Below are 27,970 nucleotides of genomic sequence, written 5' to 3' on the forward strand. Positions count from 1 at the left end.
TGGTGGTCGCGCCATCGTATGTTTCAAGTCAAGTCGACCATCTAACTCGCTCTACCGCTTATTTCCCAATACCCAGGAATCCCATGGCAATGCTGAGCACATTGGGGTCTAGATCTTGGGTTTCCGGTCTTCCGACCCTGTCAATTTCGCGCATATAGTCCTTGAGCATTTCTAGCACTGTTTGATATTGAGCAGATGATGGCCCGTATGTGTTCAAGGCGTTGGTAAGATTCGTCGACATCTGAACGGTCGTCAGGCGGGGCAGTTCGATGAAGTAACCTTGAAGGGCATACCTGGATGAGGACGTCGTTGTAGTCAATCCCCCGTCCGGATGCAACTTCAGACTCCATAATGTCCATACAGTAAATGATAATATAGAAAAGGTAAATAAAGTAAAGACCCTGGGACAAGGTGTGGGGATGTGATGATGTGGACTGGACTCTGAGTCGATCGGGAGCCCGATACCTACTGATCCGAACTTTTTTTGGAACTTCGCCTCCAACCTCTCCGCACGTCAAGGACAGGACAACCACTACCGAAGACCACGAGTATTATTGGAGCCAGAGCTGACTCGAGTCTTCACAATGGTGGATTTGGATGAGGACGCGATCACCAATCCCTCTGGGGGAGCTCAAGCTGATATTGATTTGTCGGATGAGACTCAGGACTTTCGCATGCTCAACAACCTCTCATTGTCAGTTTGTTACAGCCCCAGCTGCGTTTTAGTTCAGAATCCTAACTCTCATGCACAGTGTGACAGGTTCGACCGAGCTGTCTCTCCCCAAACGGGGCGAGAAGGACTTCGAACCGAACCCGACGCTCTTTCAGGCCGACATCCTCTCCGCATCGCGGCAGGCCATGCACAATGCTCTCGCATACCCTCGATTACACCACCCAAAGAACTCAATCATCGGAGTCTACGCGCCGAACGGACCTGCCCCGCCAGCGGCCCCGAAGGCGTTGGATACGATCGCGGAAGACATCCCGGCTGAAAAAGCAGCGCCTAACTCAGTCGGCGCACATGTGTCCCCGGACTCTTGTGTCTACGTCACGAACCCCAAGGGACAACACTTCAAGTCACTCGGGCAGGCAGATCGCTGGGGCCGGGTATGGTTACTTCCCGAGGAGGCTCTGTACTTGCTGGAAAGAGGGAGTCTTGACATACGGTGGCCCCGCTGTGCTGTTGGAGCTGGTGACGAAGATGATATCGAAGACTCTGGGATACCTATGAGCTTACAAGCTGCCTACGCGTGTCTGATGGGGCGTGGTGGGCTAACGATGGAGAGGTTCTCCGTTTTTACTGGTCTTAGGCGGTTGGGTTACGTTGTCGTTCGAGCACCTGGATGGAGTGAAAGTGAGGAGGAGAAAGGCGCACAGTCGGTCACGAAATCCGGAATCCAACAGGGGCCAGGGTTAGCCGGGATCTTTTCTCGCTTCCTGCAATGGTTACGCGATACTGCGCCCACTACAGCATTGGGACCTGTTGCTGGCCTCGGCTTTCATCACAACTACGGTATGAACGTCCTGGTAGGTGTCTCTGAATGCTGCTAATGCTACCTCAGACAGCATATTTCGCAGACTCTCAATCATACCTTATTACGACCCCGTTACTTCGGCGTCGTCTTCTCCATCGCCAGAGCTGCCCTATGCCGTTGTATGGTATGTCTACAAGCCGTCAACTAATTTTCGCAAGTCCGCTCCACCAAGTCCCGATTTCAAGATTGCTGTCATAGACGCTCGGACAACTACCACTATACCCACCCTGTCTCAAATTGGGAACCTGCTTGAGAGCACACCTTTAGACCCGCCTAACCCTGATAAGCAGCTTTATGTGCGGCTGAAAAACGGCTATCGTAATGTCGTGCTGGCCGTAGTCGATCAAGGCGTTGTGAGCTATCTCAGAATTGCCGACGCGGCCTTTGGCAAAGAAAAAATCTATGCACAACGGTTATCCGGTGGTAATAAATTTCGTGGAACGCCCCGGCATAAATTCAAGAAGCGATGATTGTCCGCGCGTCCATGGCCAATACAAATCCTCGCAAACTATGCAAGGGCAACGACAAAGAGCAGCTTGTCTCCCCTTAATGAGGCCAAATATCCCTCCTGAGTGGATAAAGGCTGAAAGAGAGGGAGTCTCTTTGATCTGCCATCATTTTTAGAGCCCCCAGTCATGGAAAAGACTGCACGCAGATGCTATAGATGGCTAAGCCCGACAGCCTCAAATGGCGCAGCCTCCGAGATTATATAGCAAGCTTAGAAGTGAAAAGTCGTTAGTCCATAGGCACTGCGGTGAACGATACCAAAGAAGCGTGTCTATTCGATAACGATAGTCTTCAAAATACCGAACATTCCAGGAATGCACTTCGTAATTAGAATCGTTCGCCTCAAAAACAAACCGAACTCCAATGAAAATGCCATCAATAACCCCAGATCCAGATCGTTTCGCCATAAATCGTATCAGCCTTGTCAGGTAGTGCTGTTCGTGACACGGATACCTAGACACATTATGTATCCAGGTAATCCGCAGCCATTAATAATTCCAAGCACAGCTCCGGCGAAATGTCCATATCTGGCACGTTCGCCTGATTCTTGTTTTTCTCGTTGTAACAGAAATACTCGCAGACTTTCTCCAAGACGACCCCACTCAGGCTTTCGAAGACGCAACGGCCCGTTAACGCTTCTGAGAACTTGCCTATTCCAGAAAAATGGTTAGCTTATCTTTTTTTCTCTTTGAGGCAGAGGTATAGCAAAGGCGGGGCACTGACTCGAAGGGTCGAGCATACGGCGTATCGTGCCTGAAACGCAGGCTGTGCTCCGAGGGACAATGAACTCGAATCCGTCACCGGATACAAGGGTGACGTATTCGAATTGTGGTGTTTCTGAGTCAGACATTTCAGGCTTAATGTAATGAGTGAGGATGAAGTGGAGTGGAAAAGTAATAGAAGAGACGAAAAGCCTGGAAAGGCGTTGTCCGGGTTGGTCCGTGCTCAAGCTCCGCTCCAGAACTCCGCCGATAACAGTCTCGACCACGACATGACATACACTTCTGATGAAATGTAGGAAAGCTGTTAACTTTCACTTCTCAGGTATGTCACTTACTATTAGGCGGTAGCTCCAATTTTAACCTGATTAGTGCGCTATATGACTCGCATGAGGACAAAGCTACTACGACAACATCACTTTTCTATATTTCCATTACCTTAAGCAATCTCCAAAGGCTATCTAAACCAATCAATGCATTGCATCTCCAATCTCCCCCTACGCGGGGTCACAATCTCTCCAGTCCGTTCCCTCTTCACGCATATCCATTTCCGTGCAAAGCCCGGTTTCAGGATAGCCGTTCTCCAAACCCGTCATTTCACCTCGTATGATCCAGAAATCAACGGCAGCACCTCATTCCGCCCATCTAACAGACTCACCGGCCGAACATGCATGATTACAGGTGGGAGCTCTGGAATTGGCTTCGCAATCGCGGAGCGCTTTCTCAGAGAGGGCGTTGACCGTATTATCCTCGTCGGACGGTCTTATGAGCGTCTTGCGCGTGCAGCGGCGCAGCTGGAGTGTCCCACAGCCTCCTCCCAACGTCGACCAAGCGAGACAGAAAAGGAACAAGATAGTGAAGTCGCAACTAGAACACCAGAAGAAGATCAAGCACAGGACCGAAGCGAAATCTCACCTGGTACGCTGGTCGAATTATCGGGTAGGATCAGTCTGCTCGTAGGTGATGTCTCGGAGGCGGCGAGGTGGACAAGAGACCTGGAGAGTGCAATGGTATGTCTTTTCGGCACTTGAAGTTGAGTATAAACTAAATCTACGTGCAGCAACCAGTCGACATTCTCGTAAATGCAGCAGGCATTTCAACATCCACGGTCCTTCCTCGAACAGACCCTAATATTATCTCCCAAGTGCTCCGCACAAACCTCGAGGGCTCGCTCCTTACGTCTCGCGCACTGCTCCGCGCCTCAATCCGTAGTCGGATGAAGAACCGTACTGGTGACGCTCATAATCCCACGAAGTGCATCATCAACATCTCTTCACTCCTTGCGCTGAAGGCCGGCACAGGTGCTGTTCCCTATGCTGCGTCGAAGGCGGGCGTGCTGGGCCTGACGAGGTCATTGGCCGTTGAGGCGGCTAAGACGCTCCGGAATCAGGTTATTCGCTCGAATGCGATTGTACCGGGGTATATCGAGACCCCTATGATTGCTGGTAAGCTCTGAACTACCTTATAACAACTTTCCACCCATCCCTCTCCTGACTTATGCTCTACGTACTAATCGGATCATGGGTACGACCTGCAGATTTCAGTCAAGCTGAAAACAACAGATTGAAGGAAGATATCCCGCTCGGGCGCTTCGGCCAACCTCATGAAATCGCCGACGCTGCGGTCTTTTTGGCTGAGAACGAGTACGCGAATAATTGCATTATAAACCTAGACGGTGGTCTTAGTGCGCTTTGATATAAGTTAAGAGCGAGCTGATGGAAAGATTCGCATGTACTATAGACTATCTAGTATGGTCCAACCATTTACGGAGAACGTCATATTGAGCCCGGTCACGCCGCGATGACACAAGGTCCCACTGACCTTACGAGGTGAAGAGTACATTCTTTAAAAGTTCATCTGTAGCCCGTGAGTTTGTTCTTAGCTAGATCGTCTGTAATCGTGAAAGTCGGTTGACGTATGATACATGAGATAGTGGCATTTGGGGGAAAAAGGTAGATGGAGACACAGATAGCCCCAGTCCCCCATATGCTGCTTCTGTGAGAGATGTTACACGTTGGTCGGCCGTAGATTGCCGCTGCGCATATGCGTGCGTTATCAGTCATCATCGATCAGAATAGCGCCCCCTTCGGCCTCAGACAGATCAATGGGATGTGCTTTATCGGCACCATCCGAGATTGAAACGTTCGCCACTCGCTTAGTGGGAGGATCGCCGTTGAGCTCGGTTTCATTAGCATCGCGCTTGCGTTTCCCTAGATTTGACGTCCCATTCGCTTCAGCATCATACGGTGCAGGGGCTTGAGGTTTCCGTGGGATCTCAGGTATTCTGTTAAGCACGATGGGTTGTTCCTCTGACGGTGGTGATCCAGGTGCGACTACGATAAGCTGGAGGTTAACTCTTGGTTGCTCATCTTCGTCGATAACCGTCAAGAAAGCTGAAGTTGTGATACCCAGATCGGACAGCTTTTTCGGAAGATTATCTTCGAGATCTGGGTCGTAGATTGTGCCCTGCTCAGTATTTACGGAAAATTCCTGTCCGTACTTTAGCTGTGTTCGGAGTATGTTCTCAACTAGATCATTCAATGTGGCGCGAGTGAGGTCGATCTCAATTCTGGCATGGGCAACAGAACAAACAGGGCAATGCGGATTCGGTGGGTTTAAGGACTCGGAGTTAATTGCACGAGCTCCTGAGCGCTCGAGGAAAACCTACACATGAGCACAAATTTAGTATATATCGAAGAACTGTGATTAAAGAGCCTCACCATTTTCGCATGGTCATAGTCACCCTTTAGGACCTTCAGCGCTTGGAGGACACAAAGACCCGCTGTCATCGCATTTGTGGTTGCGATCGCTGGGATAATATTACCCGCCATTTCTGTAAGACGAGACATCAGCGAGATAGTTAGAACACTTGGGTTGACAAGAAAGACGTACGCTTCGTGTCAAATTTTGATTTCGGTTCGATTCCAAAGATGGTTGCGCGAAGATTAGCACTTGCTGTAACGAAGTCTAATGTGTCTACATCATCCTTGTCGAACACCAGAACCGCGGGAGAACCGCTTTCTTCGGACTGCAGTGTTTTGAGGCGTTTGCTTAGACGATCCAAGCTGCATGGCCAATCAGTAAAGTGTAAGGGAGGATTGTTATAGCTGGGCTGGCAACTCACCTGTCTTTGAAGACCGCCAGGTTTTCAGAGACCGTCCAGACTCTCTGGTCCTTCAAGGAGACCTCCGGTTCAACAGTAGATAGTGTCCCTTCCAATTCCTTGAAATCTAGAGGTTCTGGAGCCTTTCTCGAGGTCCACATATCTTCCATGCCACGTAGCCGGTTGATATCCTCCTTAAAAACTTTATCAAAGACCTTTTGAGCAAACTCAGCCGAGCCCATGGATTGACGAATTTCCTTGAGAGCTCTTGCTTCTCTCTGCAGATTCTCAATTTCCTCCACTGTGAATAATGTTAATAAAGTTTTTTCAAAGTAGGTTAACAGACATGATGCAACGAACCGTTGTCTGCATCCGCGGAGTAGTCAAATTCTTCTGTATCAGTCTCGCTCGTCCCGAATAGCTCGCTTCAAATTGTCAGCATGCGCAAGAACTTTCAAAGGCTCGCCGAACATACGGCAAGAGATAGCTTTTCGCCCAGACAATGCAGTGGATTGGCTGGCTCGGTGTGCTTCGGATGGTGCAGACAGGGAATGACTTTGGGACCTCTTTAGAGTTGCAGTCGTAACACTCTGTCACATTCTACAAACGTCAGCGGTGTCGCTTGGGTGAACGACGACATGTGCTGACCTTCTTGATAACTTGCACCTGACCATTGAAGCCAGTTGTTCCACTCTCAATCAGAGGCACATCCGCCGCTAAACACATCATATTGACATGACGCCGCGCGTCAAGATTGTCAAGCGCATTGAAGACGACATTGAAAGTCGCAAACCAGTCCACGTCGAATTTGCTGTCCTTGATGTTGGCATGGTAAGCCTCAATCCTCGCGCTAGGCTGAAACTTTTGCGCAACTTCCTTTGCGACCTAACAGCATACCCATCGGTCAGACAGTTTCGTAAACGCAGTATTTGACAAGAGCGCGATAGCTCGGCAAGGGAGGGATGACGACACGCGCTCGGGAACAGCAACGTACTATAGCTTTCGGCTTCTTAATGTGTTCGTGGCGGAAGAGAAATTGACGGTTCAAGTTGCTCAGGTCAATGGTGTCGAGGTCAATGACGTGTATTTCACCGAACCCAGTAAGCAGGAGGTTCTTGAGGAGCTCGCAGCCAATTCCTCCAGCGCCGACGAGAAGGACTCGTGACTAGATAAGAATCTCAGTGTTAGCAAAACTGTCGCAAAGCATAAAATGCCAAAACTTTGCCAATAATCTCAAAAGGACAGAGTTCGAAACATTGAAGCCAACAGCTCGCTGGCTATGGGAATCAAGTACCTCTCTGATACGGTTGGCTTGCGTTCCAAGAGAGCGCTTAAGGTAAGTGTCACGAGTCATAGTGCGATCAATAGTCAATAAAGCGAGCAAGCTGTAGGAAGATACATCGCAGGGCGGGAGGTTTGAGGCGTTCTGAGAAAAGAAAGTTGACAATAACGAAGATAGCGGCTGAGCATAAGCGGGTAAAAGAGAGAGATGAGAGGGAGAGAGGCTGCTGCTTGGAAACCGGAGGTTGGTAGATGAAAGAATGACGAACCGACAGCCTGAACCTCCCCTCGGTTATCTCTAATAATGGCTAAGGTCAGATAGATGTGTTCCTCATCAGTGTCAATCGGGCAACTTCACTGCGCAATGCGCATGAACGAAGGAGACGTTAAAATACCTTCTCTTAGATGCAGCAGCAATGATGCGATCGTCTCTGTAGGACTGCGCCCCGGTCGGATTGTTCCGTCCCGCTGCTTGTTTCCCGTATACAACTGCACCGAATACTCCAACAAGCACTACTATCATAGTTAATCATAGCTATTTCTTCTGGTTTATCTGGACCACCTTAGGTAGTATAAAGATCATTCTCACTACCGCCAGATTGAAACAAGCTCGCGGTATCCACTAAAAGCGCAAGTTAAAAGCGGAAGTAACGCAAGTGCTTCGAGCTCAAATTTCTATATATTTTGGCCCCGACTCTGATTTGATGAAGGTATGGAAAAAGCTACTTACTAGGTATTATTATCCTATTGCCACTAATTCAAAAGAAAGCTACTCCGTATACCGTCCGTATACCGGGCGCAATGGAGCATCCGCTGGACGCTTTTGGTGCCTGAAGCTTCAGGACTTTTCAGTCTTATTTCCCGATCTGGATTAGCTGGCCCAGATGAAGCCGATAGTGCATTGCTTAGATAACCATCTGCATAACCATGTACTTATCTCCGCAGTGACTCAAAAAAAAAGTCGCTGCAGAAAAAAAATTATATATACAGGAAAATGAGAGAATTATCCTCCGTAGAATGTCGCACAAATAGAGCTTGCGCCTAACTTGGATCGTAAATCTTATAGCAAGCGGCCCAATCGCCTACCTTTCGTCTTCAGCGTGACTTCTGGCAACTATCGGGGAGACCCCTTGGGTAATTCTTTGATACTAGACCGAAGGCCCATCCTAAGGGCAAGACTCTGGACCAACGCAATTGCTGTCTCTCCTTTTTTTAAAACTTCTCACACTCCTTCATCTCCTGGACGCCAAACTACTACATTCCTTTCCACATTTACCATCTATTCCAAAGTCCCAATTACCTCTCGCGCCATTACTTTCTGGTCCCCCACCTGTCAACGAGATTCGCCGCCCATGTCTGATGACGAGGTAGACCACGAGCTGATTGCGCTTCTTCGCAAATCACTGGGGCTAGGGGGAGGGGCTGCAAATCCCGGCGCGGCAGAGACAAAGGTCCTGCAGAACGCTCAATACGTTTTCGATAATGCCATCGACGTTGCCCTAAATCCGTCGAAAACCAAGGAGGCCGCGGAGACGATATGGCGCCAGATGCAGAAGAAAAAATACTCAACTAGCAGCTGGTCTGAGCACGAATTACACCCCAAGGCGAAAGACGAGAGCACCGTCGATTTTATCTTCACCATGGACCTGCTGAATTTTAGCTTTTGGTCCGCGGAACCGGAAGGGAAGCGGTTTGCGATCGAATACCGAGGAAAGAAGTGGACTGGGTATTGGAGCTTGGTGGCCGCCTTGCGGCGGGCGTTGGATGAAGGCATCGAAATCACAAACCCCGAATTTTGGGTAGATGAGGAGGAGTGCAGCGAGGAGCTTATCAGGCACGTCTTTCGCTCTGCGACGGATGAAGATATGCCTTTGCTTAAGGAGCGACTTGAATGCCTGCGTGAAGCAGGGCGAGTGCTATGCAATGTATGTTTCCTACGCCCTCCTGAGGCCATTCCTACTAACACATACCCCGTAGGATTTCGATGGCAGCTTCACCAATTGCATTTACAGTTCAAACCGCTCAGCCGCCGCTCTAGTCAACCTTCTGGCTGAGAGCTTCTCATGCTTCCGAGATGAGGTAGTCTTCCAAGGACGCAGGGTACGATTCTACAAACGGGCACAGATTCTTGTTGCAGATTTATGGGCGTGCTTTGACGGGGAGGGCTACGGCGAGTTTCAAGACATCGATAAAATCACGATGTTTGCCGGTATATTCTGCCACAACTGCCTACCCTAGCGTCTGCAACCGCTAACAGATCTCTAGACTATCGCATTCCTCAAATGCTCCACTTCCTTGGATGTCTTATGTATTCCCCCTCCTTAGAAACCCGTATCCGCAAGCAAGAAGAAATCCCCAGCGGATCCAATTGGGAGATTGAACTTCGCGCCACCAGTATATGGTGCGTCGAATTAATCCGGCGTGAAATCGAAAAACAACATCCCGAAGTCAAGTCCGTAAAGACTGAAAAGTCCACTTCAAACGGACACTCCTCGCTCTCGCATTCAAACGGATTGTCACACCCCAATGGACACTGCAGAGAAACCTCCCAGACGCAGAACGGGAACGACGATCAAATGGACACACAGGCCCCCCAAACTGGTCACTTCCGACGGCACTCGAGACATAGCAGCGCCGCGAGCAACGCCCCACTAGGCACAGGCGTCAGCATCAACGCCATATTGATTGATTTCTTTTTATACGATACGATGAAAGAGTTGGAAAAGCAAGGACGTGAAAGTATACCCCATCATCGGACGAGAAGTATATGGTATTAGGTGATATCTAGACCCTTTTTATTCCTGAAACCTTTCATTATACCCCTATGATACCACTAGTACTTTTATGGGTAGATTCAACGTTTATTTTCACTGAGACTCTCAGCGCTGGAAGCCGGGATGTGTACACACGATGTTAATGCTAAACTAGAGATAGGTATGGAAATAGAGAACAAATGTTGACAAGGTCGATGTGTGAAGGACAAACCAACGGAGCGTTGACGCCGCCAGCATTGGTGCCTCTTCATTGATTTCACAAACATATATAGGTTTATATGTGAAGAAGGAATAAGAACGTGGCGTGGCGGGTATCGTATCATTATAGCCTCGGATTATAAATTAAGGCGACGCTATCTAACTTTGAGCAGCTGCTTCCGCTTGCTGAATCCGGGCCAGAATATCTGCCTTCCACTCAGTGTAATCTTCCCGGCGTTCAGGACTCAACCAGTCCACACGATCCTGCATCATTGTCCCTAAGCCCGGCAGAAGACCGCGTCTCGAGGCTGCCCGTGGGGCAAACAAACCGCGATCGCTGGGTAGGGATTTTAAACGCTTGTTGCCGCCTTCACCTGGGTGTCCGTCGTCATCGGAAATAGTCTCAATGTCACCATCTAGATCTCCTGCTTGCGGAATGTTCTCGAACCACTCCCTGCCATGCGCCCAGTCATGTTCCATTATGAGTGCGATCCATTGGTCGACATCTTCGCGGTGTCGGCGCTCAGAATGAGGAAGACCGAGACTTGTTAGCGCGGTCTGGCGCATTTCGGTGAAGGTCTTTTTATCCATCTTTCTGGTTTCTTTTAGCGCAGCGTCCGCAGAGGTTTCACTTGGTTGGCGACGGCGTGCGAGGACCAGGAAATAGACTGCTACCACTAGAGCGTTGACAGTTTCCTTGAAGTCTTCATCCTTCTCTCTGTCTTTAGCTGTTAGAACGGCCTCCAGGAACTCCCTTGCGTCTTCATCCAAGTCATCATGGCTGTCGACTAGGTGTAGGATTGAGGATACACCCGCGAATATGTGGGGAGGAAGTGTTCTTGAGATAGGTGGTCTGGACCATGTACTCATTCGCGGCGCTGGCGTTGATAATGTTTTGCATACCGTCCGGATGGAGGTCATCACCCATGAAGGTGCATCAGGAATTCTGGTGGAGGTCAAATGGCTATCGCTGTGAACCTTGTGTGGCTGTTGTGCAGTACGCGTGTTATCACCATTTGTGTATCCTCTCTTTAAAGGTGTTGATCTGCTCGGAGTATTCTCTAACCCACGCGGCGTCGGCACAGCCTTTGAAGGGCTGCGAACAGGCCTTGGATGCTTCGTCGGCGTCGACGGGGCGGACCCTGAACGTGACGGTGTCCCTGGGGCTGAAGTTATTTCTGTAGGTCTTGGGCTCGCCAAGTTTAGAGACCGTTCAAGGAACGAATATAGCTTCTTATAGGTACGCGGAGGGCATGGCGGGTGGCCGAGTAGCGGAGGAAGATTGAGCGTACGTGCGAGCCTATATAACACGCGAGAATTCCGTTAGAGCATGAACCTGTGTATATGGCCTCGAGGTGAAAAAGGACCTTTTGCAAGCCAATTCGGCGCATGCGAACGGACGCGCGACTTCTTCATCCGGTTTCAAGCTTGAAGAGGAACTTCGGGATTGCGCGAGGAAAGATAAAGCAAGGCTCCGGAGCTCGCGAGGGATATCTTGTGCATGAGTAGGCAGTAAAGTAGCCAATGCCTGGTCAACAGGCCTATTGTTCATTGTCAAGCCTTGATGATATCTTAGATTCAGAGGTGATCGAGTGTACGTCTGGAGGGAGTGGGGGATTTGGCGCTGAGAGACGATATTGACGCAGAATTTCGCGAAGTGGCCCTTCGGAGTGAAATGTATTGCACGTTATAAAGACCTTGCAACAGAGTAAAATTCATGAGAAGTTCGATTGAACTTTGAAGCATGTCCAGTTGCTGTATATCGTGGAATATCATGTGACCGGCGTCTTCTCGACAATGGCTTACTTCCGCGCGACAGATTCCTCCGCATTTGGTCATCTCATTGACGTTAATTATACCTGGATGATGTCGGTCACTGTGAGTTCTGAACCGCCCCCGTCCCTGCCTTAAATCCATTATCTGCTTAGGAGCTTACAATACCATCTTTTAGCTTCACACCACGCACGGCGACCTCAAGGTCGAGCTTTTCTGTGAAGCAGTGCCCAAGACAGCAGAAGTACGTAACTGCAAGGCGAGACCGCATAAATTTCTTGTATATCTGTGATTCACTATCATCAGCAACTGACTTTAGCCCCTCTTAGAACTTCATCGCCCTTTGCGCTGCCGGCGCATACAACGACACCCCATTCCACCGTCTGATACCCGGCTTCATGATCCAAGGCGGCGACATTTCCCTCGGACCAGCAGCAAACAGTCAAGGCACAACTCCAATGCTCCCTTTCGACGATATTCCCAAAGGTGGCACGTCGATCTACCATCCCTCTGCCCTAAACCAAGAAATTCACCTTCCAGCTCTCCGACATAATACGCGCGGAATCCTCTCCATGGCATCTCGACCCGTCAAGAACCAGACAGCACCCGGCTCTCAGGGTGCTACAGGCCCTACGATCAATGGAAGCCAGTTTTTTATCACATTTGCTGCAGCACCGCATTTGGATGGGTCGAGCACTGTGTTTGGGAAAGTGTTGAATTTGACGGCAGAAGATGAGGGCGGCGATGTTTTGAGTAAGCTGGAGAAGGCGAACGTGAAAACCGACAAGAAGGGAAAAGTTGTTCAGCCAAAGGAGAATGAGGAAACTGAGTATGAAACTCTCCGAATCAACAGGGTCACAATTCATGCCAATCCGTTTGCCACTTGAAGTGATGAACTTGATGTCGCTATGGTCGAAACACTCTGCCCTTCTCTTGCAATACATGAGCTAGGAATGCGAGGACACGCAGCAACAAAAAGAGGCCTTCGCGCAGGGAGAGCATGATATCAACGGATACCCGCTCTCAACCTGACTGTCGTGTCCGATTCAAAGGTCCCCGAGAACAGGACCACTCATTTGGACATGGACGAGCTTTCTGTCGTCGCGGCTCCCGCTGCTCAGGAATGGGTAGTCGTAAGGCTTCACTTGCCAAGCATGATGAGACGAAATTCGAGCCTTGCCAGTCAACCGTTCGTGTTGAGAGAACAAAATGGACAAGGTGTGAAATGGGATATGTTTATACTATTTTATCATAAATACGACTTCTAAACTGACTTTCCTACCCTATACGAATGCTTCAGAAGCACCGGGAAACAACACACACCGAAACATAGATTTACACGTGAACATAGGGACATATGAACTGGACCGAGAATCACAGCTTCGGGCGCCAGAAACCGCTGCGGGTAACCTAGCTCGCTGTTTGATCGCTTGCCCCGTATTTGGCATCAACTATATGGGGGCTCATCTGTTGCAACGGTGCCCTAAACACCTAGTGCCCCCCTGACGGAGCCAAATTCAGTTGCCCAACGCTTGATGGTCAATGAACATATTTGAATCGAGGCAACTTTTAGAAGACCTGCACTCCATATATCTTCCGCAAGCCTTCTCAGCTCTTGTTCAGTTATTCCTAAGGCTTTCTCCACCGGCTGATGAGGACGGTAAACAATCTTGTCAAAATGTAGATCCAGCTCTGTAGTGGTTGTAGCTGTGCCATCGGTGAAAGACGTCAAGACGTCAAGACAAGATACTGATTCCAAGCTTGGTCTCCTTAAACCGCTCGTTGATCGCATTCCAAGAACTTTTGTAATCTCTTTTTGGTGCCCCAATGCTGCTGCTTCACTTTCTTTCCAATTGCGCAAGTGGATTACAGATATAGATTCAAGTTACGAGAATCCGGAGCATGAGAGCGCACAAAGACGGTAATTGAGATATGTCTGGGGTGAACGGACGGAAGTCCATGGTTGGTGACAAGGTAGGTGGAAAGTGGAAAGAGCCAGGCAGGTAACGAGAGCAATCCACTAGGCTTCGAGGCCAGTATAACGGGTACGGCGCCAAGACCAACGATATGATACAGGACCTTCACTATATCCTAGCATATTGCCTGGCCTGCGCTCATTTGGTCGCTTCTGTGTACTGATTGAAGAAAAACATCTCCATCTCTATCTGCTGGATGTTCGGGCTCAGACAGAGAAATAGCTTTTCTAAACAAGTGCATCTGAGAGTGGAAGCAAAACCATTCCTATTCTCCTTTGCAGACATGGATCTTTGAGTACCATGTCCATGGTATATTTCTATTGGTCATCACCGCATGGCAGAGAATGACTATATCCTCATCATGTTACCTGAATGCTTGTACCTAAACTGGTCAAAACGGGGCGAGCAGAAGTGATGCTACTACCAATTCATGCATACTGTGCTTAGACTCAGGTAGATGATTCATTTCCAAACTCGCCGGAATCTGTTACGGCACTGGAATTGCAAGGTGGAGATGCGAGTCGTGAGACTGGCGCTTGTCAGGGCATCGGGAAGTTTGGCGTGCGCTGCAGTAGGATTGAGACATACAAGTCCCAAGGCTGACAGACGGTGTAGGCTTGAACGCCGTAGGAATAGTGGCAGAGTGAATGAGCTTGATACCACCATAACGCCGACGTTACAACAGGGGCTGATGACTGTACCTGGGCCCTAACTTATTCATATGCACTAATACACGCACTAAGTCCCTAGCTGTTGATAGTGACACCCAAGGTAGCCTACAGGTACCGTCTATTAACTATATACAAAACTACCACTACCTTCACCACCAGTGCCGAATTGTAGCCGCCATAAAGAAGCTCAATAAAAAGACCTGCGTTGTGGCACCGGTTCAGAGTCAAGTAATGAAATCCTCGCTTCAGGGATCGTGCGTCGATATTTCTGGCCGGACAATATGCGGAATGCGAAATTGGAGCTTAATGTGTACCTTCAATAGTGGCTCAGATGATCCTTATAGAATATAGATTCATTATCTCAAAGTAGTTGACAAGCACAGGAATCAGTATGCTATGGCATTCCCCGTTAGCTATGGTCAATCTTCCAACTAGTCATTGTGCCACATTCATGATCCTCCCAGTCCATTAAGCTGTCCATTCGGCTTCTATCGTATACCAGCCAGTCTAGCACTGAATGGGAACGCCGGCGTACAGAACCGAGTGGCAACCGGTGACAGGCACAGTGAACGAAGACCCACGGCAGTTGCTTCCACCCACGTCTTCACGGTGCAGCCACTTTTCACATTAGCCCCTGCCTGGACCAAAGCGAAGGGAAATAATGATCTACTTTTTGGAAGAGACCGAAATAGACCGCTTGTTGGTGACAGCAACACACCGATAGGAGCCGGAGTCGACAAGGCTGACAGAGTCAACTGGGCCATTACAGAGATCGCCGCCCCAGAATTTGACCGTAACGTCAACATTACTCGCCGCAACACCCATCATGTTGATCTCAAGGGGTGACGCCATGAGGGCAGCGGGGAAAATGCCGAGGAGAAGCTTGGTGGATCGCATGATGGTGGAGGATTGTGCTTTCTGCTTGTCTATAAAAAGAGGAGACGGTTCCTATGTAGAGGACAAGATTTATGCAAGCAACGAAGTGATGATAAAAGAGCTCACAAGCAAGAAGATGGGGATCCTTTTATAGATTTCAGTGTGTCTTCACACGGCGAGTTACTGCTCCCGTAAATCAGATAGAGTTTGTCCGTAGAATTATCTTGCCTAGCAGGGCTAAGAGCACAAGGAGGTCTTCCTGATACAAGGCTCTCTATTACACCTGAAAGCTATGGAGAATAATGATACGCATGAAGCAGTTGAGGTGTTCGAGTGGCTCCATAGTACTGCGCGCTCCACAGATAATGCTATCCTGGCAGGGCAAGGGCATCTAGTGTGGTCTTAAGCTAAATCAAACCCAAATCAAGGAAGACACCAAGGTCAGTGGCAGTAGGAAGATAGCAGGGCTATATTACTGGTTTCATTCAATGTACATTTTGTGTACCTTGCTTGGGAAAGGATACCTGTCTTGACATCGTCTCTGGAAGCTTCAGAAAATTACCTCCGTTTCGATAGCTATTGGCAGCCGCTGCAAAGGTTCTCTCTTTTGGAGGAACACCCTCTGATCCCTGTACTGGCTTCAAAGGGCTGGACCTCTTGTGGTATGATTCACATTCCTACTCCCACATAGTTTAGCAATTGTTGATGTTTTCTATGGAGAATCATTTATTTGCTATCCCAATGCCATGAATTTTAGCCAGAATTATTCCCGGCGGCATAGCTGGGATTCGGTGTGGTCTACTGATCTTCCTGATACCAAAATTTCCAAAGAATCGATATCAGAGGCCTTATGGTGAAATTTTGGGGAGGATGAGAATGATCTCTCATTGACGTTAGGCGGGGAGCTTTTAACCCCGCTGGCTGAAAGATATTCCATAACCATATCGAGCCTCCCAGAATCGTAGCAGCAACAGACAATGAGATACGTACATATAGGTAAGAGCAAGGCACGTAACAATCGAGGTATTCTCCTTTTGAAGAATATATTTATGTAGTATACACTTCCACGCCTTCTAGCCCGAATCTATGTCTGGGCACATACAGAGACAGGGAACCACTGAGGGATCAAAACATCAAAATTGAGTGCTAACATCACCCCAGCGAAAATAGCCCATGGTGTTTCTGGAAGCTTTTGCGTAGAGCAATTGATACCACAGACTTGGCTGCCTTTGGATTCTTTTGACATCAAATTGCAGAGCCATTACTCTATATTCCCAGGGAAAAAAAATATCATCAGAGTTTACACTCATATTATAAAAGCAATCTACTGAATGTGCTCGCAACCTCTCCAGGGCCAGGGTATTTTACAATCTAACCAATGGTTCTGAGTTCAGCATCATTCAGGTCGCCTATTGTATATGAACAATAGCCTAAAATTGCCTATATCCATATGTGTCTGTACTCATGTAGAAGGAGTTTTTCAATCAACCTTGTGCGGGAGTGCACTAAGTCATAGAATGTAAAGATATTGCTAGTATTGTCCCCAGAAGAGAGAAGCCGCATTGTTCTACAGACTCTGATCCTTGATTCTGTTCCTGTATCCAAGACACAGCGGAACAAACACACGTTCCTTGTTCGATCTTCGGGTCAGTATACCCTACATACAGGCTAGCGCGTAGGTAGTAGGGCGCTCAAGAAATGGGGCGTTGGTAGACGGACTAACTCGTAAGCCATAGTATGCTACATTAGACTAAGGCAAGGCGTAGGCTACTGACATAGGTATGAGCTTTTGCATGTAAAACTAGTATTAGGTAACCCTCTTATATTAACATATAAATCAGGCCATAGTAGCTGATAGAAGATAGATAACCATGTCAGCATGCAAAAACTGGTTGGGTGCGCAGCTCGCTTACATACACAGCTTGCTTTCCAACCACGTCGAGAAGGCACTCTAGGTATGTACAGCCTTTGCCTTTTCATAGAGAAGCATTCAGCGGCATTTAAAGTCTATAACCCCAGCCCTGGCGTTCATCAGAAGAGCGACAATCAAGCCGTACAAGCCTGCCATGCCACGGCAGCTTTATCAGCCCTCCTCGTATTGATGCAACTGAATTTACTTACCTAAAACCTCAGCAAAGATCAAAACGAGGATCATGCCCACGTAGAGTCTCGGCTGCTGGGCTGCTCCTCTGACGCCTGCATCACTGACAATTCCAATCGCAAGCCTAACATCCATTAGACACGATCACCCAGGAAAGACTCGACCTTAATTACCCTGCAGCCAGCCCGCAAAGCCCTACCGCCAGACCAGCACCCAGCTGGAGCAGACTCGTATAGAGAGCGACCTCTTGGGCAAGATTGTTGGCAATCTGGACCGAGACCACCAGACCGTAGATGCGAGGATTCCGGCCATAACGACAGGCACGATATCTGGAACGTATTAGCTTATAGATATCTGATATGGTCAGCCAGAGGGCAGGGGTAGAGGACGTTTGACGATCAGTTCAGGTCGCAGGACCCCCGACGAGCAGACGCCGACGCCGGCCTTAGCCGTCCCATAGGCTGCTCCAAAGGTCGTGAACACGATGGCGCTGGTGCATCCAAGGACCCCGAAGACCGGCTACGTAGATTAGCATCTACCGGTAAAATTGATTCAAGTCGGATCGAGCTGCACAACACTCACTCCATAGCTGGGACTGTTGGCATGGTTAGGTACTTGAAAGCTCGTAAAGAAATTTGTCCTTGAAAGTTCTCACCAGAATTCTGATAGCATCCTTTCCTTCTTTGCCTGAGTAGTATGCAAGTCGGCCTGGCCCTGGCTCCGCTCCAGGTCGTTACGTAGACTAAATATTGGAACGACCTGGGGCCGGTGGATTGACCGGCGTAGGTCAGACGGCTCGTTAGATGGCTGCCTTATATAATTCACCAACTACAGGCCAAAAAAACTTGTCTCAGGATAGTCAGGCCCTTATGGCCGTGCGTCGCGGGCCGGGCCTGCTCCGTTCAGGTAACTAGCAGGGTTCCATGCCTCCATTCTTAGATAGGTCGGTCCCTTGACTCCGGCTGCAGCAGGCTGCAGCTCAAGCTCCCGGCCAACCGGGTTGTCAGTGGCTCGATTTTTTGTATTGAAGTTATAGCCTAGTATTGCCTGGGCGCCTGGAGTATTGAACAAAGTACGGTAGGTAAGCGACGCGCAGGCAACCACGATTCTCATCGAGCGAAGCTGCGAAGATACCGGTAAATGAGGGGTGTCTCACATACCCTTATTAGGTACTAGCTCTAACCTATAGAAATCAGGGTCTGTCGCACGCTCCTGTATGGGGCGAGAGCAAGAGCAATATATGGATACCTTTATACACCGTAGGAGCCAGTTGGAGACGTCGACTTCGGTTCTGGGTTTCATCCCGGTCCCGTAGAATGTACGTTTACTTGGTGAACGCTGCGACCTTGCTAGGATATATATGTCGCTTGACATGGAAGTGATATCTAGTACTGTAAGTGGTTGGAAGAGGGTGGAAAGCTTACGAGCCCAAGCCAAGCAATGCCGGCCAAGTACACAGTAGAAGGCATTGAATCTACCAAAGACTTTGTCGCAAAAGCTCTGCGACAATAGGTCTACTTACCATAGACCTCGGAGCGAGTCAACCTGGATTATCACAGAAGAATCGAAAGGACCGGCCTAATGAAATTGATTGGGAGAAGGATAAAAGGTTCGATGAGGAATGGTCTCGGCATGCGCAAGTGTCTAGTGAGTGGCTGTCGTATGATACGTATGATACTATGTCCTATGGTGCTGATGGCGCTAATGTATCCTTCATGAGGTGGGATGGCTGGCCGGGCTGCGATTGACCAAAAAAGAGCGCAGAATCGGTTATAGATAAATGCATTTGCTGAATAAGGACAGTATCCTTTCCTTCGAATGCCTGCTTTCTCCTGCTTGATTAATCTCTTTTGATGGTTTATCTCTATTCCAGGAAATCAACTGCCTTATCCAGTGGATTTTTTGTCCTTGCTGCTGAGACTCGGAAGTGAAACGGAAAAGCCAGCCTGGACAATATGAGCCTCTCGTGAGAACCTCAAGAACCCTGGCTAGCTTTCATGTTTGTGAGTACGAAGGCAACTCGAGAGGCAACAGGGACCTAGTGGAATCCAAGGACAGCTTACCTGAGGGTGATAGCTGCAGCAGGAGGCGGGATATCCCAGGGTGAAGTGAGCGGGTAGATGGGAATAGCTGAGGCAACCAGTCGTGAGGTCGTGATGGGGTTACCACATGATATGGAAATCGAGCAAAAAGGAACTGGGAGCAGAAGAAGGTCAGAACAGCAAGGTAGTTTATATATATACAAGAGTCGGCCGGCGGTGATGACAATACGGCATTCCAGTAATAAATGTGATGAGAAAAAGCTCACAGGTTCTCGCTCTATAAATAAACTTCATGCACTATTATCACCATACTCATAAGAGGCCAAGATATCATAACATCAAGAACGAAAGATCATAATGGAGACATTACAATGTCTGTGTGGGTATCGTTACAATAGGTCATGACTTGTTTTCCTCTCCATCCTTCTCGTTCGCCTCTGCCTCGTATCCTTCAACCTTCATGTCCTTAAGACCCAGCTCTTCTTCTTCCTCTTCAGTCCGGGTATACTCTTCGGTCTTTAATTGAGGGTCTGCCGCGGGAGCGCACAAGTCTTGAACGTAGCTGTTGGCCATAGGGTCTTCAAGCGTGATGGAGAACTTCAAGTCGCCCTTAATGGCGGAGTCAAGACGGTCGAAGAAGCGAGCCCATTTCTCCTTGTCGGTAGCTGACATGCTGTCACCTCCGCTTTGTGTGGAATCGTCGATATCGTAGATCTGGCCCTTGAGCTGGTCGCGAATTTCAGTGAGGAGACCTTCAACCGTTGTGAATCGTCCGCCTAAAGTGCCAGGCTGGACCGTAACTTCAAGCTCCTCACTGTGGAGTGCGCAGGTATCGGACTTCAGGATATCACGGTGGAGATCCGTAATCGTCTCGACGCTGAGCGTGATGCGCTTTCCTTTCTCTGGAACCTCACCACCAGTTTTGACATCGCTGGAGCGGTATCCGCAGTGCTCGCAGACGTTGCTCAAGATAAAGACTTCCTTGAAGTATGGAATATCCACCTTCTGCATGTTGACGGTGCACTCCTTGGCACAGGCAGGACAGTCAGCGGGAAGACTGTAGACCTTTCCATCCACAATATCGACGTCATCGAGATTGCCAATTGTTTTCCCTTCGTTCTTGAGCGCTTCGGGATCTGACGCGATTCCGAGTTGTTCGTTCTGTTCGTGGGTGCGGGCATAGTCACGGCGTCTGTATTTGTGTCCAGTATCATGGGTGGTAGGGGCGATCCAAGAGTTACCGGTTGGGTCATCCAAAGAAACGGTGAATGGGTAACCTTCTCGGTCCAAGATCTTCTGCAGTTTGTCGATAATGGGCACTAGCGCATCGTGAAGCTCAGGCGCCTGAACCTTCCGCAATGGCTGCTCGCTGGAGAGCGACTCGTGGATCTTTTGAATAACGCCCTCCACAGTCGTCAACTGACTCTCACCCTTGGGCATCTCGATACCCAGCGACTCAACCTTGAAAATGGAGACATCGCTTCGGATAACCTGGCGCTGCATATCCTCTTCGTTTTCGACATCGAGAGTGTATACAGAGCCCTTCTCCTGAATCTGTCCGGCGGACTTGACAGAGTTGTCCTTGAAGTGACAGTGTTCGCATTCAAACGACTCGAGGATAATGTCGCGGAAGAAAGGGACGCGGAGCAGTAAAAGTCTAGTTATTCCCTGAGGGCTGTTAGAGGGTATTCTTGATTTTATACTTGGGAGAACCTACATTTTCATGACAGTTCATACACAAGCTCTCCACTTGCATGACACCAGTTTCTTCGTTTCTTTCGACAAGGTCTCCCGGTTTCTGGAACACCTCCTCCTTCGCTACCTGCTCATCGGCGGACATTGTGGTTTGTGTATAACACAGATACGAATTCAGAGCAGAGAATCGACTGATTTAGGTCAGCCTTGGAGAAATTGGAATTGTATAGAAGGGAAAAATATATAATATACGACGGAATGTTCTTGGTCATTCCAGCGGTGGCGGGGCAATTTTTTCTTCTTGGAGGGGCTGTTTCGTTAGTCATCCAGTGCTATCGATAAGAATTTATGCCTGAGGCTTGTAGAATATAACGTTGTTCCACCGCTTCGACCAGATTCCAGTCTTATAAGAGTCTTTTCATAGGTTCGAAGGCCTAGCGCCTACCGGAATGTGAAGTCTCAGCCTTGTCTTGTTTATTTGATATGGGGGACCAGCGAAGCATTAGGGAAGCTTTTGCTTCGGCAAGCGAGTTCTTAAGCCCAGTTCTTCAACGAGGCATGCAAACCTGGGCTAAATTGACTATACCAGTGCAGGAGTTTTTGCTAACTTGAACTGAAGACGAACTGCAAAGATTCTGTGGCCAATCTCTGATAGATATCTTGAGCCAAAACACTCCCGAATATTCTGCGGAAGATGGGTCCGCCAGAGCAGACGTCATCGGCAAGGCTTTGGGTTTGCTATCCCAGATCCATGTAGCATTTGTCAATCCAGTAATCGATGCAGAGCAGAGCTCGCAAGTCAACGCCGAAGAAGAAGATGCAGCTTTAGAAGATGCCAAACGGCGACGTATCCTTCATGCTCTTTTGGACCTGATTGCTCTTGAAGGGATCTACCCTTCTCTTTCGTTTGGAGTAGGCATTCCTCTCCAACAAAGGGTAATATCCGTCCTGCCTGCAGGCGTGATCGCACAGCAAAACCCCCCTCCACCTGAGAAGCCTCCAGATATCCTCCTTCTGGGCCGCATACTAACGGACTTGTCCGGGATCATATTCGATGCTCGGCCTAGCATACAGCCGGTGATTACTGGCCGGATCTTGAGCGATATTATAAGTGCATCATCGGACCTAGGCTACAATCCGACCCTCCCAGCTAGCGAAGAGCAGTCTCAATATCGGCGAATCCTTGCCAAAGTCGTTGAAGAGTTTGTCTCCGCATGCCATCATGTTTTGCATGTACTGACTCTTCCCAGCACGCCAAGTGCTAGTCTGCTGCCGACATTGTCCGCTTTTCTTCAATCGAATCCAACCCCATGGTTCAAATCTGTCATTACGGGTCTCCTCTCAAGGGTACCGTTGCGTAGCAATGGGGTGCTTCAAACGATCGTTTTTCTTGCCTCACAATTTGCCCCATCATTAGGCCGTGAAGCTCAGGAGCAAGGGCCCAGTGGTCTGCGAATCACTGTGAACGCCATTATGCACGCTTCGCGGCTGCTTTCTGCTGTTCCGCAGGGCATGGAAGCCAATACTTACCTCAAGGTCATAGGTCCTCAGCTATTAACCTTGATTGATGGTGATGATCCAGACTTGCGAAAGGCTGCTGCGTATATCATTGGGAACGGAATCCTTGGTAAAAAGGCTTATGGCGCCCCTGGGACAATCGGGCATCTGATTTTTTTGGATCCAATTTTCAAGGCTTTGACGGGAACCGCAGATGCATCCTCGCGTTGTTACCTTATACCACCAGAAAGAACTCAGAGACAAGAATCCAACCAAATTCTTTCCAGCGAAGCCGAGATAATATTGGCCATTAACAGACTAAAAGCACTGGTCTTGCAACCGCCTAATCCTGGACTTGTCAAAAGAGTCGTATACCCGGTTCTTCTTCCGCTCTGGGGATTTGCATGCTTTAGCGCACAACAGCAACTTAAGTCCATCCATGAGAACGTTGTGATTGTCCTGCAGACTTACTTTGGAGTATCTGCTGGGTTTCCGCCTCTGAAGAAGATCGTGGACAACTTCCTATGGACTGGAGGACCTACTTGCGCGTATGCCTCGGGTTCTCAAAATGGAATCCTGCTGAAGAAGCCAAACGGTCCAGGGATTGGCAGCAACATAGTTGCCCTTGTCGATGACCTACAGTCTCGAGCCAAGCTGTTCATGAGCCTACTGAATGCTGATCCGAGTCATGACGAGCGGACGGGCGAAGTCTTTCTCTATGTGAGCGAGACGTGGCTTACGCAACACGCGAACAACGCTCGTACACTGGACAAGATTCGATTACTTGCAGACAATGGCGGGTCTGATAGTATCATTCAGAATCTAATTAGTGCCAAGCTTGCCGAAACGCTCCTGGACACCTTCAGGGACACTCTTTCACGGCGGCCTCTCAAGGTGCTCCAGCTTATCAAACAAATTTTAGATGGCGAGCTAAGGCAATTAATTAGCCATCAGAACGCAACAAGTCCCGGCCCCACAAAGATGTCTCTATCATCCCTAGCCAACATCGTTCTCTCAGAGCAAGTCGAGTCAAATGAAGCTTCAGGGAATGACTCTGCCGAGTCTTTACAAGTTGTATTCAGCCTACTCTCGACAATTCTGGCATCGCCTGAATTCTCCATATCGAAAGAGACAGGTGATCTCCTGGCAACTATCAAAGAGACGCTAGATCAGCTTCTTCCACATTTATCCCAATCACTAAGCAAATCTGGGACGACAGCTTCCATGCTCCTTGAGATTCAGCTCGACTCTCCAGAAAATCAGGAGTCAAAAGGGAAATCAGTCGAAGTCCCTGACTTTGAGATCCACCGCCGCGCCTTGATGAACCTCAATTCAGAGCTTCCGCCGGTACAAGCAGAGGGATTCTCGCTTCTTTCGGACCTGGTCAAGAGATCTTCACCGATTCTTGATATACCATCTACACTTACTCTCCTCTTGTCTATTATTACCGACTCTTCAGAGACAGCTGCAAATGATGAATTCATATACCTGAACGCAATCAAACTCATTGGTACATTGGCCTCCCGGCATCCTCGCACCGTGACAACGACCTTAATCGAACGCTATATCGATAGGAGCGAAAACGCCACACTCGATCAAAGGCTCAAACTCGGAGAAGCCCTGCTCCGCACAGTGCAAGATCTTGGCGAAGCCCTCGTTGGCGAAACAGCAAAGGTTCTAGGCGAAGGCCTGATTTCCGTTGCAGGAAGACGGGCGTCAAAGCCTCAAGCGCAGAAAAGCCGAAAGCAAGCCCTAGAGCAGCAAAGACGGAAAATGGAACGCGAAGAGCGCCAGAAGCAGAAGGACTCCTCGTCCGGATGGAGACTATCGACACCAAAGATAGCCGAACAAATTCTAGACAATGACGACTCCGACTCAGAGACGCCCGAACAAGCGGTCCATTCGGCAAATATCATCTCTGCTTGGGCAGCCGGCTCATCTCGCGACGAAGAACCCGACGACCTGCGCGTTCGTGCCTCAGCACTCTCCATCCTCGCAACGGCCATCCAAACAAACATCACAGGGCTTGGCCCGTCAATTCTAGCATCGTGCGTTGACCTCGCCCTTGCAACACTGACTCTTGAGCCGGAAGACGAGTGTGCAATCCTCAGACGCGCCAGCGCTGTCCTCCTCCTCGATATCCTCAGAGCCCTTGACGACGCGCGTGAAAAACGCAAGACCCAAGATATTGGCATCGGGTTTACGCTCGCGGACGAATCATCTCATGGTTTGCACCAAGACGTAGCAAGAAGGGGCCCTAGCACTATAGGAAATATTCCCTTTATGCTGCGCACTCTGGCGGGCGTTGAGGCTCGTGAGACAGACCCTATTGTCCGTGGGCATTGTCGGGTTTTGACGGAGAGCTTAGAGGCTTGGATTGAGAAGTCGCTCTTGTGGGGCGTTGGGCAGTACGCTGGGAATGGGAGTGAAGAAGACCAGCCGAGATTAGAGTTAGGTGATAAAATTGCTGGGTTGAGGATTAACCCTATGGCTGGAAGGGGTGGTCATGCGGAGAGGCCGAAGATTGAAGAGATTGAATAGTGCGAAGATGTGAATTTTGTCTCTTAACACACCTGCTATAGCAAGCTTTTTGCATATTCACTTACGCCTTGAATTGGTAGTCGGCAGCACGCATGATATTTCGTAATAGATTCGTAACACATCCTAGATTACATGCAGAGATAGGAAGCCAGATTGAGAAAGCCAGGGTACTGCTATTACACCAAATAATAGATGGACTCGCTCAGTAGCGACGTCCATGGCCGCCTCGGCGGGCCCCTCGCCCTCCACGAGCCCTGAATCCTCCACGAGGACGAAAATTCCCACCAGACCGACTCGAAGGGCGAGGACCAGCGTTCATACGTTTCTGGCGCTCCTCATCTGTCAGAACGAACTTGTTCTCAATCCCAACAAGATCACAGAACGCAGCTGTTTGAGGATTATTGTATTCAGGGGGCTGCTGATCTGTGTTAACAGGAACCTCGGGGTCATAGACCGGTGCAGTTGGCGTAAAGTTTGCAGGAACATCGAGCTTGCCAGGCTTAACGATGTGCTCCTCAACCCATTTTTCTTCTTCCTCAATCAGTGGTCTATAGACTGCTTCACCTCTGTTGGCCGGTGTTCTATCGTCTGGACCACCACTAAGGCGAAGCTCTCCAGCGAAAACGCGCGTGATTGCCAACCATTCTTTGTCGTATTGGAGGCGAAAAGGGCGTTGAGACTGAGCCTGGTCAGTTTTCCCGTACAGTGAGTCTAACTCCAGAAGTTGGAGGAACTCCCGGTTCGGGAGGCATTTATCTAGAGCAAGGAAGTTCGTGGTTTTGTTGGTTATCTCTGCAGGGAAGGGGAGGGTGGTATCTGATGTAGATGGAGGGGACTCATGTGAGGTAAAGAAACTAGCCGGCAACTGACTTCGGACGTCGTCTGACACCTCAGAGTAGCGACTTGTAGATGGCTCCTGCGGTAGAGCGGTTCCTTGGAAGCCACTGACCGATTTTGTCGCAGTGACCGTCTCTGCAGAGGATCTCGCTGATACAGCCCCCGCATCCAAGTCAGAATCACTTTCTAAGTCGAGGTTTATTTCGTCAGAGTTCTTCACAAGTGGCGGCTCGTGCTCGACCTTCTGCTTCTTGGCCTCGCGCGGTGCGCTCTTTTCAATGCCCCCTAATTTCCGCTCAAGTCCGTCCTCGTCAGTGTAGATTTTCTTCCAAGTGACGTTGTGAGATTGAGTGTTAAGAGCAGAGGTGCCAGCGTGCTTCTCTTGTCCTGCGGGAAAGAGGGAGTTCTCTGCCGCCTCGTTATTCGCAGCTACTTGGTGGAAATTTTTCCATGCCGATAAGGACTCGCGGGTTTGAGCCGGCACAGACTCAGCCGTCTCAGAGTCATGTGCAGTAGGTACGGGTCTATTCTCGTTCATGGCCTGCGTAAAAGCTTCAGTGGTTGATGGGTAATGTGCTTCAGTTGTTCCTGTTTCAGAAACGGCGTGCGCGTTGGGCTCTGCCTCGGCCTGGCTGTATCCAGTTTGCCGGCTTGCCTCTTCTGTTTCACTCAACATAGAGGTGAGAGACGCGCCATCCAGCCCATACTGACGGTTGGGAACAACTTCCTGCGGGCCATGCTGGACGGAAGCCGCAAACTTCACGTGTAAATGAGCAGAGAACCAGTATGCTGGACGCAGACGGTTGAGTACATATTCTGCTGCTGTACTACCGAGTGTTCCGTTTTGCGAATCCCGGCGGAATAATGGTTTGGCTCTGAAAAGCTGCTGCCAATCACCACAGTATTCAATCTGTCTGGGCCAGTCATGTGATAATCCCACGTCAATCTGCGTCCGAACCTGAAGCAATTTGCGCACGTCAAGCTCTCGAACATGATATATGCTTTTGATGTCATCGTCATTGTACGGGAGCCTCTCAAAATGCGGTTTTCTGTAATCGCGACCTTTCCAAATGCCGGAGAGGCCGGCGATCCGAAGGGGCCCAAAACGAAGTACGTTTGCGGCACCCATGTAATAGATATTAGGAGCGACCCATCCGCCGTAGTAAAGCTCAAACAAATGGTTACTAGCTTCGTGATTTCCACCTACAAAGATGGTCAGGTAGGGAGCAGTTCGCTGTCCGCTATAGTACTCATGGAAATCCCCAATTTCTTTATATTTGTTGGGTACAGACATGCAGGCCATATCGTTAGAGTTCCGAACCGCCTAATGTATCATTAGATGTGACAATGAAGACCGTTTTGTGGCTTGAAACGCACCTGGAAGTCGCCTCCAATGATCAATAGGTCAACACCATCCCATCCTTTCAACGCAGCAGCTCTCTCAACAGAAGCGTAAATGCTGTGTAGACAACCATGGCCCTGAGAAATATGTAAGTGGCCTGAAATAATCACAGAATAGATCCAGATGGATCAAAACAAACTTACACAACCTTCAATCGCGACGCGGACACCTGACGATTCACCTACGACCCCGCTACCTGATGTGTTAGGATCACTCATAATGACTTATCAAAGCCAGAGGCCCTGAGAGATGTATCTGGTGAATAATTAAGCGAACTGTTCGCTCAAGGGTGTTGTTACTGCGGGAGATAAACCTTCTCAGAACAACATGACCAGAGAAGATAGTAAAGAGAGAAAAACCAAAGGTAAGGAGGCCGAGTTGAAGAGTCTCTCGGCAAATTAGAAGAAAAAATTTTGTAAAGTGGGAGACACTCAAGAGGGTT

At 49.2% G+C, this 27,970-nt stretch overlaps 13 protein-coding genes across 13 annotated transcripts, besides 1 other annotated feature; 5 read left to right on the forward strand and 8 right to left on the reverse strand.

Moving 5' to 3' along the window:
- Positions 1–27,970: part of a sequence feature (contig 1.40 402..150763(1)) that runs on past both edges of the window.
- ANIA_11340 (uncharacterized protein) lies at positions 59–350 on the reverse strand (the record flags this gene model as incomplete). The annotated part of the gene is made up of 2 exons (XM_050613050.1): positions 59–241; positions 294–350. 2 exons carry the CDS (start codon positions 348–350, stop codon positions 59–61), a joined length of 240 nt encoding a protein of 79 aa, XP_050468892.1.
- On the forward strand, positions 585–2,005 carry ANIA_10304 (uncharacterized protein; the record flags this gene model as incomplete). The annotated part of the gene is made up of 4 exons (XM_654961.2): positions 585–694; positions 753–1,527; positions 1,567–1,659; positions 1,694–2,005. The coding sequence occupies 4 exons, from the start codon at positions 585–587 to the stop codon at positions 2,003–2,005; spliced, it is 1,290 nt and encodes a 429-aa protein (XP_660053.2).
- On the forward strand, positions 3,306–4,530 carry ANIA_10308 (SDR family NAD(P)-dependent oxidoreductase). Its single transcript, XM_050613051.1, has 3 exons — positions 3,306–3,771; positions 3,822–4,206; positions 4,299–4,530. Exons 1-3 carry the CDS (start codon positions 3,433–3,435, stop codon positions 4,454–4,456), a joined length of 882 nt encoding a protein of 293 aa, XP_050468893.1. The 5' UTR covers positions 3,306–3,432; the 3' UTR covers positions 4,457–4,530.
- ANIA_02450 (E1 ubiquitin-activating protein ubaB) lies at positions 4,817–7,503 on the reverse strand (the record flags this gene model as incomplete). The annotated part of the gene is made up of 9 exons (XM_654962.2): positions 7,159–7,503; positions 6,859–7,029; positions 6,513–6,749; positions 6,340–6,464; positions 6,225–6,289; positions 5,886–6,165; positions 5,654–5,826; positions 5,482–5,594; positions 4,817–5,425 (listed from the first exon to the last, which is right to left on the reverse strand). The coding sequence occupies exons 1-9, from the start codon at positions 7,216–7,218 to the stop codon at positions 4,817–4,819; spliced, it is 1,833 nt and encodes a 610-aa protein (XP_660054.1). The 5' UTR covers positions 7,219–7,503.
- Positions 8,498–10,062, forward strand: ANIA_02451 (queuosine 5'-phosphate N-glycosylase/hydrolase; the record flags this gene model as incomplete). The annotated part of the gene is made up of 4 exons (XM_654963.1): positions 8,498–9,070; positions 9,123–9,354; positions 9,411–9,884; positions 9,998–10,062. 4 exons carry the CDS (start codon positions 8,498–8,500, stop codon positions 10,060–10,062), a joined length of 1,344 nt encoding a protein of 447 aa, XP_660055.1.
- Positions 10,277–11,045, reverse strand: ANIA_02452 (uncharacterized protein; the record flags this gene model as incomplete). The annotated part of the gene is made up of 2 exons (XM_654964.1): positions 10,277–10,898; positions 10,930–11,045. 2 exons carry the CDS (start codon positions 11,043–11,045, stop codon positions 10,277–10,279), a joined length of 738 nt encoding a protein of 245 aa, XP_660056.1.
- Positions 11,915–12,777, forward strand: cyp5 (peptidylprolyl isomerase cyp5; the record flags this gene model as incomplete). The annotated part of the gene is made up of 3 exons (XM_654965.1): positions 11,915–11,995; positions 12,069–12,134; positions 12,220–12,777. The coding sequence occupies 3 exons, from the start codon at positions 11,915–11,917 to the stop codon at positions 12,775–12,777; spliced, it is 705 nt and encodes a 234-aa protein (XP_660057.1).
- On the reverse strand, positions 14,947–15,434 carry ANIA_11341 (uncharacterized protein; the record flags this gene model as incomplete). Its single annotated transcript, XM_050613052.1, has 2 exons — positions 14,947–15,025; positions 15,256–15,434. The coding sequence occupies 2 exons, from the start codon at positions 15,432–15,434 to the stop codon at positions 14,947–14,949; spliced, it is 258 nt and encodes an 85-aa protein (XP_050468894.1).
- ANIA_10312 (uncharacterized protein) lies at positions 16,177–16,566 on the reverse strand (the record flags this gene model as incomplete). The annotated part of the gene is made up of 3 exons (XM_050613053.1): positions 16,177–16,363; positions 16,404–16,444; positions 16,516–16,566. 3 exons carry the CDS (start codon positions 16,564–16,566, stop codon positions 16,177–16,179), a joined length of 279 nt encoding a protein of 92 aa, XP_050468895.1.
- ANIA_10305 (uncharacterized protein) lies at positions 17,404–18,119 on the reverse strand (the record flags this gene model as incomplete). The annotated part of the gene is made up of 5 exons (XM_050613054.1): positions 17,404–17,474; positions 17,535–17,638; positions 17,688–17,843; positions 17,932–18,033; positions 18,097–18,119. The coding sequence occupies 5 exons, from the start codon at positions 18,117–18,119 to the stop codon at positions 17,404–17,406; spliced, it is 456 nt and encodes a 151-aa protein (XP_050468896.1).
- On the reverse strand, positions 19,821–21,433 carry zpr1 (zinc finger-containing protein ZPR1). The gene is made up of 2 exons (XM_050613055.1): positions 21,274–21,433; positions 19,821–21,224 (listed from the first exon to the last, which is right to left on the reverse strand). The coding sequence occupies exons 1-2, from the start codon at positions 21,394–21,396 to the stop codon at positions 19,956–19,958; spliced, it is 1,392 nt and encodes a 463-aa protein (XP_050468897.1). The 5' UTR covers positions 21,397–21,433; the 3' UTR covers positions 19,821–19,955.
- On the forward strand, positions 21,946–25,348 carry ANIA_02456 (RTP1/Tango6 family protein; the record flags this gene model as incomplete). The annotated part of the gene is made up of 2 exons (XM_654968.2): positions 21,946–21,949; positions 22,024–25,348. The coding sequence occupies 2 exons, from the start codon at positions 21,946–21,948 to the stop codon at positions 25,287–25,289; spliced, it is 3,270 nt and encodes a 1,089-aa protein (XP_660060.1). The 3' UTR covers positions 25,290–25,348.
- On the reverse strand, positions 25,351–27,746 carry ANIA_02457 (RNA lariat debranching enzyme; the record flags this gene model as incomplete). The annotated part of the gene is made up of 4 exons (XM_654969.1): positions 25,351–25,412; positions 25,611–27,450; positions 27,504–27,605; positions 27,672–27,746. 4 exons carry the CDS (start codon positions 27,744–27,746, stop codon positions 25,351–25,353), a joined length of 2,079 nt encoding a protein of 692 aa, XP_660061.1.

Source organism: Aspergillus nidulans, chromosome VII, assembly GCF_000011425.1.
Source record: "Aspergillus nidulans FGSC A4 chromosome VII".
NCBI lineage: Eukaryota > Fungi > Ascomycota > Eurotiomycetes > Eurotiales > Aspergillaceae > Aspergillus > Aspergillus nidulans.